This window comes from Copadichromis virginalis, linkage group LG13 (assembly GCF_057382275.1).
Source record: "Copadichromis virginalis isolate Kocher_CV1m ecotype Utaka linkage group LG13, C_Virginalis_male_GT1.1, whole genome shotgun sequence".
Classification (NCBI taxonomy): domain Eukaryota; kingdom Metazoa; phylum Chordata; class Actinopteri; order Cichliformes; family Cichlidae; genus Copadichromis; species Copadichromis virginalis.
Genome location: NC_140630.1, coordinates 20,231,598 through 20,245,811, shown reverse-complemented (window position 1 = coordinate 20,245,811; position 14,214 = coordinate 20,231,598). Strand labels below are relative to the sequence as shown.

Below are 14,214 nucleotides of genomic sequence, written 5' to 3'. Positions count from 1 at the left end.
AATTAACACATTTCTGGAGCACAACAATTATGTGAATTTATATTGCAGACTTCTGGGTATTGCAAAAGCTTTTTCCTTAAGAAAAATAATCTAACATTCTAGCATAGAAGGATCAGGATTCACATGACACCATGCGAAGAGTCTGTGACATACAATACACTGGAAAACAGAGCGCAACTGGAGACACAGCACTGTGGTCACATGTTCAGCTCAGGCATCTTGCAGTGTGGTGGATGCCATCTATAGCACACGTGTCGAAACACTCTGGCTCCTCACAAGTATCAAGCTTACAAAATTGCAAATCTGCAAGGTTCAGTTTGGTGTCCACTTACTGCAAATAATGAAAAACGCAGAAAAAGTAAGAAACAGGACAAACATTTAATTCTTTATTATATTCTGAACACGTTACCTTGTACAAAACATTCTAGTATAACGTTCGATGAACAGCATGTTACAAAAGCACTACTGGCTTTCTCAGAACTCCAGGAGGCTTCTTTTGAGAGCTTCTTCCAACTCTGTGAAAACAAATTACACGAGAAAACCTTCATTCATACCAGCATGGCCATATGGAAAACACTACAAACTGCATCATTTCAACAACACTGAGAACATTTTATGTTGACCACAATGTCATAACTTTAACATTTCTATTCTTTCATATCTCCAAATCTATTTATAGTGATCCCCAAAATGTTTCCTTCGTCTTTGAGCCAGCAGAGCCTTTAGGTCATCCACACTCCCCGCCCCCCTCTTCATGACTGATTGGAGTTTCTTACTCCATTCAAGAGATCAGCATGAATGCTAAATTTGGACTTGTCTGAAAATAACACCTTCAAAAGCTGCAGACTTTCTGTGCGTGTTATTTGTAAATTTAAGCCTAGCTGTCCCAGTCTGTGAGCTGGATAGTTTCCACTCCCCTCTACCCACACTTTGGCTTTGAAATGAGCTGTGTCTGTAATCCTGCTCAAAGCACTCCTCTGTGGCGTTTCTAAGCATTTTTTGTAATCTGATGGTGGCCTTTCTGAGTGCCTTTTGTTCCGAGGACTGACTTCTCTCTTCATCTTTCTGAAAATATTTCATAACCATGGAGGATTGAAGATTGAGATGGTCGGATGAACGTGTCATCCTATGCTTGAGCTCACATCACAGTCTTTTACTGTTTGTCCCCAGTAGGAAGGGAATTTATGAATTTCTGAAGAACCTGTTTACACAGATGTAATTCATCACATTACTTTCCGATTTAAGCAGCAGGTTCCTGCTTTCTCAAATGTAAGCCTGACATCATTTTAGTACACAAAACTACAGTCGAGTTTCTCTTTCATCCTTTTGATCAAACACATTCTTTATCTCGATGTTTGTTAAATGTGTTCAAATTCCTCCAAGCAGTGAGTCACGGTTCGATTCCTGGCCAGCCAGACTGCGAGTGCACATCACACTGCATCTCCCATATTTCCTGTCTGTTCCTATCTAATAAAAGAACAAAAAAACTCTCCCAGAAGGCTGGGAATAAACCTCACTGAACCAACTGTTCAAATATTTTTTAAGCCTGCATGTTATCCATTGACATTTTCATTCCTTAATGTGCAGGGCAATGTTAACAATCACCGACTGTATAACTTACTGGATGTTTATCTGAATACAATAACAAAAAAATACAATATGTCGTATTGTACTGACTTACAAACTGTTCAAAAGAGAAAGAGACTATATCCTCAGCCCTGCACACACATACCTGCTGACTCTTGTCCTTCTTCTGCGCTCAAAGACAGCGCGCGTTTCATTTCATCATCCGATTCAACTGTAACAGAATACAGAGTCGTTTATCCAAGCTGTTAAAAATCAAGATTAATGAGGATACTTTAAGACAAGTAAATCAGTGTGTTTTTGTTTGAGAGGACATTCATAGGATTAATTATGCAAATAATTATTAGCAGTTGAGCTAAAGCAAGAATTCTCTTTAAACAGACAGCCGTTAGGGTCTCATGACGAAAAGAGAGAAAAAAAGAAGTAGCGTTTATTTAGTATCCAGTCTTTTCTTTCTAGTTACAGGTGACAACAAAATTATTAGTCCCCTATTAAAATAAAATAAATTAAATTAAAAAATTTTGTCCATTTCAAACTTGCTCTAGTACTTTTTTAATAGAGCTAAGGATTTTCAATATAGGATTACTAAACACACTAGTTTTCTTTAGGAAGCATAAATTATTTCTATTTGCACACAATAACAGAATTGTTTCAGAATTTTTTTTTTTTTTTTTTTACCAGGGTCAATAATATTTGCTCCCTGAGAAAACTGGCCTTTTTATTTAGCTATAGCAAAAATCACCACTGTGCAATGATGTGCTTTATTTTTGTAATGCTCAAAGCTTTTAAAATCATTAAAGCTGTGGGTTCATCTTCCAATTTAAAGAAAGCATAAGAACCTCAAAAAGAGTTTGAGTTATCATGTGAAAAACACCTTTGTCAAAGTCAAAGAAATCCTGAAGGAAAAAAAGATATGAGAAAATTTTTAAAGAAAACCAGGAAAATTGGGTCTGAGCAGTCACTTTGTCTTTCAACATGACAACATAAACAATAAGTCACTCCTGGTGAAGAACTACCTCCAGAAGACCAAAGTCAGCATTACTGGCTGGACTGCTCAAAGACCTGACTTGATGTGGGGTAAACAGAAGACCAAGGACTATGCCAGGAGCCCATCAAATCTGAACGCATTTGAGAGACTCGGCAAAGAGGAATGGACAGGGATTGCTCAGGCGATGTGTGTGAGACTTGTTGAAAACTACAAAAAACTATTGCAGGCTGTTATCCAGCAAAAAGGATACACAACCTATTAGCATCAGGATGACTTATCTGGTAGTTTGTGTAAATAATTTGGTTCCTGTGTGCAAAATAAAAATAATGTAACCAATAAAAATCTAAGATTTTTTGAAAAGCTGTGATTAAAATTCTTTCCTCTGTTTAACAGCACTTTTTAAAAAAAAATAAAAATAAAAATTCATAGGGGGACTAATAATTCTGGCCTCATCTGTATATCAGTGATATATATGTATAGTTTACTGCCTACCTTCCTGCACTTCACTCTCGTCATTGGTGTGATCAATGTTCAAAAATGTCAGCGTTTCGTCGTCAATCTCTGCGAACATGAATACAAATTAACATCCAAAAACAAGACATTAAATGTGAATCATTTTAACAGATTTACCATTGCTGTCTGGTTTGATCTCCGCAGCATTAGGTATTATTGGAGTGGTGGGTTCGGCTTTTGAGCTTTTCCTGCAGGTCCTGGAACTCATGCAGGGATCCAGTGTACAATGTTGCAAGTGGTAGTGTTTATGGAAACTCGGTACATCCATAAAACTCTCTTGGCAGTCTTTGCATCTGATGTCAAAGCTCCTGTCCAGGTTCAAGGCTGTGTGTTTTGTGTGGACATGAGTCTTGATCTGTGCATAGGATGGAACAGATACATCGCAAGGCACACAGATGTACTGGCATTTTTCTTCCGCAGCCAGATTCCTCATGCATTGTGTGTAAGTGGCTTTCATGTCCTCTTTACTTTTTTCCGAACCCATGCACGGGCATGTAAACTGACTGGTCCTCTCAGCGGCAGCGGCAGCATCAGCGGCATCTGGCTGAACAACTTCAACCTCATCCATGCAGTAGTAGTCCTTACTGTGAAGATTCTTGTAGTGCTCAAAAAACTCCTCCTCAGATCCAAACTCCATGCTGTCGCAGAGGCCGCAGAAATAGGAAGTTTTTACAAGCCCATCATGCTCATTCATACAGTGTCTCCGTACGGTGGACTCTTTGAAGAACTTCTGTGGACAGTGTCCGCAGACGAATCTCTGAAAGCTGTGACTACTAACATCGCTGCAGTGTTTACGGACGGCAGCCTCCGAGTCAAAGACATCCTCGCACATCCTGCACATCCAAGACTGCTCTACTTTTGATGAAGACACCTCTGTGCTCAGCTGGACTTTGGCCACAGACGAGGAGTGAAATGTGACGTCACTGCTAGTGGATGGCTTGACATCAACAATTATGGGAAGCTGCTCAGGCACTTCTTGTTCACTGAAATACGTGTGTCCGCTGTGAGCTCCGGACACGTGTGACAGGATGTCTTCGTACCGAGGCATTTCCACTTTGCACTTGCGGCAGTAGAAGAGGAAGTTTGAGAGATGAGCGCCCCCGTGAAAGCGACTCATATGCAGACGTGCAATGGAAGACTCCCCCATATGTTTGCCACACACGCCACACTGATGGAAAATTTGGTTCACAGCCAGAAGGTGCTTACTGGCTCCAGCCTCGTCTGAGAACTGAAGACCGCACTCGCAACACCAAGCTGTTACGCTCCCGCTACTGGTAACAGTCACACTTGTCCCCAAGCTCTGCTGTTTAGCTGGAAATCTGTCATGGTCATCGCTCTTCCTGTTTCTTTTGAGAGGTGTTGCAAGGCCAGTGGTCTCCTCTGTGTCTGTTGAGTCTCTAGCTCTCTTCAAGTGTTGAATTTCACTAAACCTGCAGTGCTGAAGAAGTGCTTTTGCCATTGTTTGGTTGAGTTCAACTTCATGCTGCATCGACTCCCTGTGTCTCTCAATTTCAGCTTGGCTGAGGAAGATTTCACAGCAGACAGAACACTGTCCTCGCACTTGCAGCTGATTCATGACCTGCACTATCGTCTTGTCAGCTTTGGCCACAGCACAGCCCTGTCTGCAGTACACACTAAAAAGAGGAAAATGAGGGACAAGGGCCATAAAAATGAGTTTCATAAAGGATCTGAATACAATCAGTGAAATATATATAAAGAGGTTTCACTACATTCAAATGTTGTAAAAAAACAAAACAAAAACAAAACATACTTAAAGTGAGCTTGAGCTGCTTGATGGGAGATCAGTACGTTATGACACAAAGAGCAGCGGACACTGAACGCTACATCTTTGCACAAGGCGATGAGACGATTCTTGACATGTTGAGGGACAGGGACTGGCAGCGGACTTCCTGTGGGTTTTTTAAAATCAAATGTAAAATAAAATGCAAATTGGCTCATTTAGCTACTTTCCAGTATCTAAGATCCTCTAGAACCACACAAACAAAGGTAACCTGAGTAAATATAAAATGCTGTTTTTAAGTAATGATTTTATTTATTAGAGGAAAAAAAGAAAAAAAAAGAAAAAAATTACCTCTTAAGGCGAGTGAGTCTTTGAAGTGGCTTTCGGCTGACATGTGCTGGAGACACTCGTCTCTGAGGTTGAAGAGGTTGTAGCAGGCAGGACATGCAAAACACACAATTCGCTGATACATCTGGTTGATGCTATGACCATCGGCATTAGACGAGGACACCTAGTAACCAAAACAGTTCTGAATTATTACACCATGCAGGGATTCAGGCTGCAACTTCTAATTGCACAGTCAGAAAAGTGCACAGACCTTCGACTTAACGTGGTTCCTCCAGGATTCTTTGGCCTGAAAATTCTTTCCACATGCAACACAGGCAAAAAACTCTGATGGACTTCCTTTAAGATTGATAGTCGGGTCACATGGGGAGTGATCAAACCTGCATACAAGAGCTTTTACTCAATACATGTGCAAGAGACAACCATTTTTTGTGAGGAAAACAGTTAAGCCGCTGTACCAACACACTCACGAATGAAGAATTATTACCTTTTCAAGTGTCCATCAAGGAGGGAAGCATTATCATAAACTCGACCACAGTTAATTACTGGACAAGTATGCCTAGTTGAGATAGTTCTGTGGAAAGAAGCTCTTTGTCTTCCCTCGGAACCAGCACTGATCGCTCCAGGTTTAAGACCTAGATAAACACAATATTGCAGTATGTTAAGTCCCACAAGCCACTCCACTGACAACTATAACAGAAAATTGCACCAATAAATCATTGATTTGACCCCGGTGGATGCAAGCCACTCTACACCACTAGAAGGTTTGTTTAGAATTCATTCAAAACATTTCAAGCCATTGTGTTTACAGATAGACAGAATAACATGTACACATGCAAACACTACCAAAAACATGACCTCCTTGGCAGAGGCAATTAGCATAATGATAGAAATGTAAAAAACAAACCAAAAAGACAGAAACAAACAGCAACTACGTAACAGGAAAATGTTTTAAAAGTCGTTCTACTTATTTGAGTAAAACAACTACAACAGATTTCTAATTCCGATCAATAATTACCTGGCATCTTTAACCACATGTCTACACAACGTTTGGCTTCCTGATTAATCCCATTTACAGCGCTAACAGCCAGCTCCTGTTGTCCATGAGCTTTTTGTAGGATCTGCTTCTCCTGAAAAAGGGACAAAGACGTAACACGTAAGATATTTGCCTCACATAGAAAACACAAAACAAAACAAACAAACAAAACAACACATCAGTGAAAACCAGCTGACTGTTTAATGTTGGTTCTCCAAGTAATGTTGCATGTTATGAATAGACTACCTTCCCCATTTTTTGTGCCCACAGGGGGGCACTGCTGCTCATAAAGTTGGGCTTAATCTACCCATACACTAACCCAGTAAAATCTTGGTGAGGATCTAAAGTTGAGTTTAAATTTCATGTTCTTTGTGAATATGTTAATGAGCACATGTATGTGTTAGCAATTTAAAATTCATAGTAAAATTTATTTTACAACAGTTCACGTAAAGCATAAGGCAATGCATCTTTTCTTTCCTGCTGTGCATAAAAAAAAAGGTACAGATCTGAATGGAAACAGTGAAAACAGAATCAATTTTCTGACAGGCTAAATGATTAATGAAAGTCCAACAAACAACAAATGACAGTGGCTCAGTTTATTTGTCAACAACCTTACCTTGAATGCTCTGCATTTATCTGCTCGTTCCTTTTTCTGTACAGCCACTTGGTGTGCCAGTCTGTCCAGGGTAGATGTAACACGTGCTTTATGTCGGCTGATTTTATCTTCAAGCTACAATTGAAAGAAATAATGTGTTTTTAAGAAAAAAAGGATATTAACATATGAATTAAAAGGATTAAATAACCAAATGATCTGTTTAAAAAAAAACTTACTGTATTGGGCAATGATGAACATCCCTCATCCTCACTGTCACTCAACAGGTCAATACATTCCAATACTGGTCTGAGAGGGCCCTCCTGCATTAAAAAAAGAAAAAGAAAGAAAAACATCAACACTATTTCAGGCTTATAAAACACATCTAAAGTCCAAATCATAAGGACCTGGACAGTATGAGACATCAGTGAATTGAGAGAAAAAATAGCCGTCTGTTTATTAGGCTTCATTGACGTGACAGTGAACAATGCCACTAGTTTGAAAACCAAAATGTTATCATTTTCAACTAATATTTATTTAATAGAGCCAGAGTGCATATGACTTACTGATACAAACTCGACTTCTTTTTCCACCTCATCTTCATCTGCGTCAACTGTGGAGGACATGTTCCTAAAGGTAACGGGAAGATAACACACGTTTTCAAGCTGGAGTACGTGCTTATAAAGCTAAGCGACAGTTCTTCGGACAACACAGTAACAATTATAATTACCTCTTTTGGTGCAATTAGCTTAACAGTTACGTTTAAGCTAAGCCTGAACAACACAGACAGTTAGGCAAAGGAAACAGTAGCAGCTGGATAGCTTAGGTCTCGTAGCAAATATGCGAGACGTTGAGCAAACGAATATTAGCATGCACCTTTTTTTGAAAACTTCTTGTCGTTGTCAAGCCTTTTAAAAGTAGGAAAATACGACTTGCTTTAACGAGGGTCACCCGTGTAGAAATTCAACATGGGGGCATAGTTTCTTCCTCGTTTCGCCACCTCATTTAGTACTTCTCTTCGGTGCTGCCTCTCATGTGGGAGCTGCTCTACAGCAACTATTCAACGACTTAAATCAGTGTTGTTGCAGTATACCTGTTAACCAGCGGCGGCAGGAGTGAGCTGCGAGCTTCTAAACAGCACTTCAAAAGTGGAACGAAGAAGAAGTTACGCGCCACTACACTATGGTGGTGCGTTCACGGGCTGCATGAAGTTCGATGATCATAGTATGTAAATCAAAGCGATTTTTACACACATTGAAATGATCGAAGTTAAAAAGCCCTACATGTCACCGAGAATTCACTCATCTTCTGCTGGGGGATTGTTCTACCAACCATACTCTGGTGAAGACTATTATTAGCAGTGATATCTCCACTCTGAAAGAAATAACTCATGGGTCCCAAACACTCACTGTGTGAGATATGCAAGATAATATTATGTTGTGTAATGTTAGATTTTTAAAAAATTAAAAACTGTAAACGAGTGTTTGCAGTTTTGGCGTTTTCACACCGCTTAACTAATGTCCGCTTCGTAGGGTATTACTGGAAGTGTTTCTGAAACTAAAACCCCCATTCCCACAAGGTGCTACACGACCTTCTCTAAAAAAAATAAATGGATGCCGACGAGGGGCTAACGTCCGGTAAAACCGATCAAATGCGGCATAACTGAGACTCATGGTTTAAATTAAGATAAGCATCGCATTACCTGTGCCTGTGTTGCTCACTCTGTCAGATTGGTAGCTCACTGCTACAACATCCCAAATAAACGTAAACGCAGCTAGTCCGGACGTCATGACGTCATGCGGACGCGGGTGCGGTTTTTTTGTTTGCAGAGTGTGCGCCGCGTGGACGGAGCTTGGGCTTGCTACAAAATACACGAGAGAACAAAGTCCGCCTCTGCGCTCTTATCTAATCCGGGTCGAAGCGCGATGATGTTACCAACTACAACTATTTTAATATTCTAGTTATCCCCGCCAGAGGCGCCAACTTTACCTAGATTCATATTTATGTATCATATTTAACATCGTTTAGTGGAGAGATGAATTGTACACCTTCATATACATAAACACCAAACACATATGTAAATAGCAGCATTACATGGTGCTCATCTGCGCCCTTCTCTACCACGTTGTTGAATGCAGAATACACATCTACTCTATTCTGTAATTCCAGTTTCATCATGCATTGATTTGCAAATCTCATAAACAAATATTTTATTCACAATAAAAAAAGTATAACACATCTCAAAAGGGTGGGGGATAGGGCCATGTTTACTGCTGTGTAGCATGCCCTCTTCTTTTAAAAGGAGTCTGTAAACGTTTAGGTTCTCTAATGAGTCCAATTGTTGGACTTTTGGGAGAGGAATCTTTTCCAATTCTTTTCTTATATGGGATTGTAGTTGCTCCACATTCCTGGGTCTTCTTTGTTTTATGTTATTTTGTGATGTGTCAAATGTTGTCAGTTGGTGAAAGTATAGAGTTTAGTGTCACCTTGTTGAAATATGCACACCTTACAACATTGATTGTGGCCTTCCAGATGTGCAACCACAGAACAGTTTTGTACTTTAAAAGAGTCAATTTTAAGGGAGCTTTGTCCCAGATCAGACAGCAGCATTTCTGGATCATGTTCACATAAGGTTTTCTTGTTTGCATGCCTAAGCTTTAACTTGCATTTGTGGATGGTACTGTGAACTCTGTTCAAAACACATGCAGTGATTTCCATAGCAGGATCATCAGGTTCGTAATGCAGCGCTGTTTGAGGGCTCAAATATCGCAGGCACCCAATTTTGATTTTCTGTTGATGATGTTATGCACTGTAGACAATGAAATATTCAAGGTCTTCACAATTCTACACTGAGGAACGTCATTCTGAAACTGTTCCACATTTTTTAACCTCGTTTTTTGCCGACTGGTGAACCTATAGCCATCTTTACTTCTGAAACACTCTGTTTTGACCTGTTGGCACTGAGCCTAGTCCCTTGCAACATGCTACTCCAGCTGTTTCTTTTTAGCACCACCTCCAGGCTTTAGTTGCCCAAATCCTGACTGTTTCTAGATGTGCTGATGACATCAATAATAATAATGTTGTTTTTTTTCATGAAATAGTAAAATGTCTTAGTTGAAAGATTAGATTTTTTATAATGTTCTATTGTGACTAAAAAATTCAGTTACAATCTGTTTTTATCTACATTTTATACAGCATCTTACTTTTTTGGATATGGGTTTCATTCTGTTCTGTTCTCTTCTATTTATTAAAACTCATATGTTACATATTTGACACAGGCAATATGATATCACTGCATTTATGGCAATATGCAGTGATATTTATAGCAGGCCATGTAGTTAGAAAGTTAAAGCCAAGCACACAGACATAACCAGGATTCAAACAAGGTGAAAGAAGGTCTGTAGGTTGTGTTTTGTTGTTGTTGTTGCTTTTTTTATGACAAATGATAACACCTTCAGACATTTTAGTATAGCCTTGTGCAATCTAGGGCATCAGTTGCAGTTTGTAAGTACACAGCTTTTACAATAACTTATAAAGCTGACATTTTGTAACACAGTTTAATTCAATAATACTGAAAGCTGTACTCTTAAACATCAAAGATGACCTGATGGATAATGAGAACTAATTCTTTTATTTGAAAAATAAAATGTCGATTTTTATGTCTAACTATTGGGATGATTATATTTGTAAGTTGGTAAATGTATGAGTGACACATACAACTATACATATGTTGTTATACGTAGGTGGAAAACTATTTATTTACTAGTCTAAGAATTTAAATAGAATAGTCGTAATCTACATACCTACGCCCACAATGTGCGGTGTTGTATAAACACGTGTTTTTCTCCTGCCACACTTTGCTTGTCTGAGTCTTTCATTTAGCAGAAGGAGAGATGATGTCATCTCACCCCAAAATTACATAACCCGTGTTGGCTTATGATCAGAGTTTCTGCTCGCTCTAATCCTCAAAGTATCTGTGCATAGGACCTGCCTCATCTCAGCACCTATCATACATTTTAAAACCATACTGGGTAGACCTGCTCTACAAAATACAAACGATATTTCATTTCCGGCCAAAAACATGCTGTATGTGTATACAGTGGCGATGACACTCTAGATCACATTTAAAAATATTAAAGAAATATATATCCACCCTACTAGTGCAGTACATCCACGGGTCTACACGGATTAGTGTCATTTACTATTGCAGCGTTATTCGTGTGGGCAGCCCCCTCTGCAGCAGAGTGATGCTGGGATGAATCTGCTGACTCTCCCTGCCCCTGTTAAAAAATAAATAAATAATTTAAAGTGGCGTCTCTGCTGAGTCATGCATTGTACCCCACAATAATGATATCAATAGTCTGGGCTGTCCTTTCTGGACCCGTGCGCTCTCCACGGTTTACTGTGCGATGCTTCACGTATGTCAGTGAGTGTCTTTATTCTCTTGCCGAGTTATCAGCGACATAACGGCAGCGGAGGAGCCGGCTGTCTGAGGCTGCCAGATCTGCCCTATATCTCGTCTTATGATGATCGCTGCGGCGTTTTTGGTCCTACTAAGGCCGTACAGTATTCAATGTGTGCTGCTGTTGTTGTTGCTTTTGCTGGGGACTATTGCGACAATTTTGTTTTTCTGCTGCTGGCATCGCAGGCTTCGTAATGGAAAGCATCCAATAAAATCTGTGCTCTCTGGACGCCCCAAGAACCGCGGTGAGTAGCGTACAGGCCAGCCGCATCTTCTCCTCCTGACAGCTCAGGGTACATATATTCATGTAGCCTACAGACATTAGAGATACGTGTAATCGTTCATAGTCTGATTATGTTTATCTTTTGTATATAAAAGCAGAGTCATCACTGTTAACGCCTGTTCGGGCTGTGAGACTCAGAGGTGATGCTGTGCGTAAAGTAACCTGAAGCATCTTAAACTTGTTATTACTTCTGACCAAATGCATATCTCTTAGCCGAGCTGCAGTCATTGCAATGTTTTACATCCTAACATCTTTTTTGTAACATCTGTTATCTGTCTTATAGTTGGCCTGCGAACGCATCATTTTCGATCAGAGGTAGGATGAACTTTTTACATAATGGCTTTGTCACCTAATAGCCAGGAGGAATGATCACTTGTGTTAAAGTGAGACTACATTTAAGCTTTAAGCTGTGATTTAACCAACGCTTCACCTTAAAGAGCGTTTCTTTTAGACTTTTATCGAGGGCTGCATGGCTATTTTAGGGTCTATGCTGTGCGCAGTGCGCATGTGTTATCAATAAATGATGTGGGTGATATTGCAGTTTCACTACTGTTTTTCCCCAGAAACACATGGGTTAGAGCTAACTCTGAGTCCACAGAAACCGCTTTTTTTTTAAAAAAAAAAAAACGATCCACAATATCATTATGTTAAATGTCATTTGGTGCTGACGACTGAAAACACGAAGACCATTTTCTGTCGATCCGTTTCCGTTTTAAGCTTTTTTGCTTTCAAAATAAAAGTAGAAATGGTTTAAGAAAATAGCCATGTAAGTACTAAGCTTTTAGCCTGGAAGAGAATGATTACGAATAAAAATAAGCGCTACAACAGCTATGCTAAACTAAAAATTAACATTATGTTATGGATAAAGCTGTTTTAGTAGCCGGTTTTAATCTTCCTGACTTGGCCTATGAAAGAGATAACCTCTTTTTAATTACAATTGCAACTATGGAGTTGTTGGAAACTAATGACAGTGTAAGGTTTTAGTAAAGCTATTCTTTATTTCAAGTGCAACATTGGCAGACCAGTGTTATGGCCAACCACACTGCTATAGAATAGAATGCAGTTCTCTTGTTTTTATATTTGCAAAACCAAAAGCTTGCCTTCATTTGTAGGTCATGTTATTGAACCACATGATACAGAATCCCTACTGACTCAGTACTTTAGCTGGTAGGGATTCAGTATCATGTTCAAGGACATCAAATGCAGGGCAGTTTTAGAGCCTTAATGTTGTAAAACAGTGTCCTCAATCTTTAAGAAAACTTGAGATACATGTAATTTCAAAAAGCACATTTTCTCTTCAGAGTGACTGAAGTTTCTGTGTGATCAGCCTATAAAGTAACAGCATCCCACCTCTACTTTAAACCTGAACTGCAAACGCTGTAATTCTTCATAATCTAACACAGCTTTTAACTTCTTATGCTAAGGTATGCTTAATGCATAATCTGTTACCAGCTTGACATGTTCATGTTCCCCAGGGCTTCAGGCACAGTCCACATCGCCCGAGAAGGAGCATACATGCTCGAGTGACAGAGGAAAAGCCCAATCTGGTCGAGGTTCCTGAAAGTGAACCCGATTCATCATCGTCTCTAAGAAAACGCAAAGTGAAGAAGAGAGTCCTGCCAGAATTTTACCAGTCTGTACAAGTCACCCCTACACGTAAACCTGTAGGTACCCCACTTCACTGTTACCATTAAGAGTAATGATAAAACAATACGCTGGATTTGCTTGCTCCCCTCAACAGGAACATCACAATGTACATTTGATTCTGGGAAAGGAGTGCTAACTTGCTCTAGGGCAAAGGGGAGATGCTTATTTAAGGAACCTGACACTTGGGTGTGCTGTTGAATGATGGGTTTCTTCCCAAGAAATGAAACGTTGCTGTGCTGGTACTGCAGGGTGTCTTGTTCAGTTTCTAATCATCATAATCAAGACCAAACATTTAAAGATTTTTTTTTTTTTACTGCCAATCCGCTACCTGTACAGGACATAGTGAAGAATTGAAATACTGTCTCTCCCTAGTCTTACTATAAAGAAGAATTAAGAAAAGATAAAGGACACTCTAAGGAACTACTGCCACTATGTAGAATAGTGTCAGTGGTGCAAGATATACATTAAATAAAAAAAAAAAAGTAGCCTTTGAGCTGTACATGGACAGTAGTGCAAATAATCAACAGCAGCATTTACATTTAAAAATTTAAAAAAGATATTTACCAACAGATCCTGTAATCTTTGCTTTAAATATTTTCCCCCAGAAATTAAAAAGTACATGAACTCAACAGAAATAAAGTATTCTATGGATATGCCCCATGCCGCGGTGTTTTAAAGGAGCTGCATCATTAAAAAGGTTCAGTGGACTCAACAATCCAAACATATTTCACTTAATTATAACAATAATTATAGTAATAAACTCTGGTTTTGCTGCAGCTTGAAGTTCACAAGTGAATCACCCGTTTTATTAGATTTTATGACTCCTTAAATAATTTGAATTAGTCATCCTAGCCTGCATGCTAGTGCGTGCCTTTGGAAGCATAATATGGTACGCTCCCTGTGCCCTTTAACTCACCGCAGTTTTAGATCTTCACCTTTTCCACATCTCCACCTTCTTTGTGTTATCTTGTCTGTGAGCTGCACTGCTTGAGAACACGACTGGGCCTGTTGTCCTTCAATACT

General features: G+C 39.4%; 2 protein-coding genes across 8 annotated transcripts in view; one reads left to right on the top strand and one right to left on the bottom strand.

Annotated features, from left to right (window-relative positions):
- Positions 1-372: 372 nt before the first annotated feature.
- On the bottom strand, positions 373-8,580 carry znf451 (zinc finger protein 451). Of its 6 annotated transcripts, XM_085477925.1 has the most exons (14): positions 7,676-7,886; positions 7,530-7,572; positions 7,366-7,429; positions 7,039-7,122; positions 6,824-6,937; positions 6,190-6,301; positions 5,659-5,806; positions 5,425-5,551; positions 5,178-5,337; positions 4,857-4,995; positions 3,203-4,719; positions 3,065-3,133; positions 1,733-1,798; positions 373-515 (listed from the first exon to the last, which is right to left on the bottom strand). In XM_085477925.1, the coding sequence occupies exons 3-14, from the start codon at positions 7,423-7,425 to the stop codon at positions 475-477; spliced, it is 2,637 nt and encodes an 878-aa protein (XP_085334051.1). In that variant the 5' UTR covers positions 7,426-7,429; positions 7,530-7,572; positions 7,676-7,886; the 3' UTR covers positions 373-474. The 6 variants fall into 6 exon arrangements, with proteins under 6 accessions (XP_085334051.1, XP_085334052.1, XP_085334054.1 ...); XM_085477926.1 differs by lacking the exons at positions 7,530-7,572; positions 7,676-7,886 and adding an exon at positions 8,502-8,580; XM_085477928.1 differs by lacking the exons at positions 7,530-7,572; positions 7,676-7,886 and adding an exon at positions 7,893-7,948.
- A 2,566-nt stretch (positions 8,581-11,146) lies between these two features.
- Positions 11,147-14,214, top strand: part of dst (dystonin) — a 103,343-nt gene continuing 100,275 nt past the window's right edge. For both annotated transcript variants that reach the window (XM_085477920.1, XM_085477919.1), the window contains exons 1-3: positions 11,147-11,506; positions 11,828-11,859; positions 13,020-13,208. In XM_085477920.1, coding sequence (XP_085334046.1) covers positions 11,323-11,506; positions 11,828-11,859; positions 13,020-13,208 — 405 coding nt within the window. In that variant the 5' untranslated portion in view covers positions 11,147-11,322. The remainder of the gene's footprint in view (positions 11,507-11,827; positions 11,860-13,019; positions 13,209-14,214) is intronic.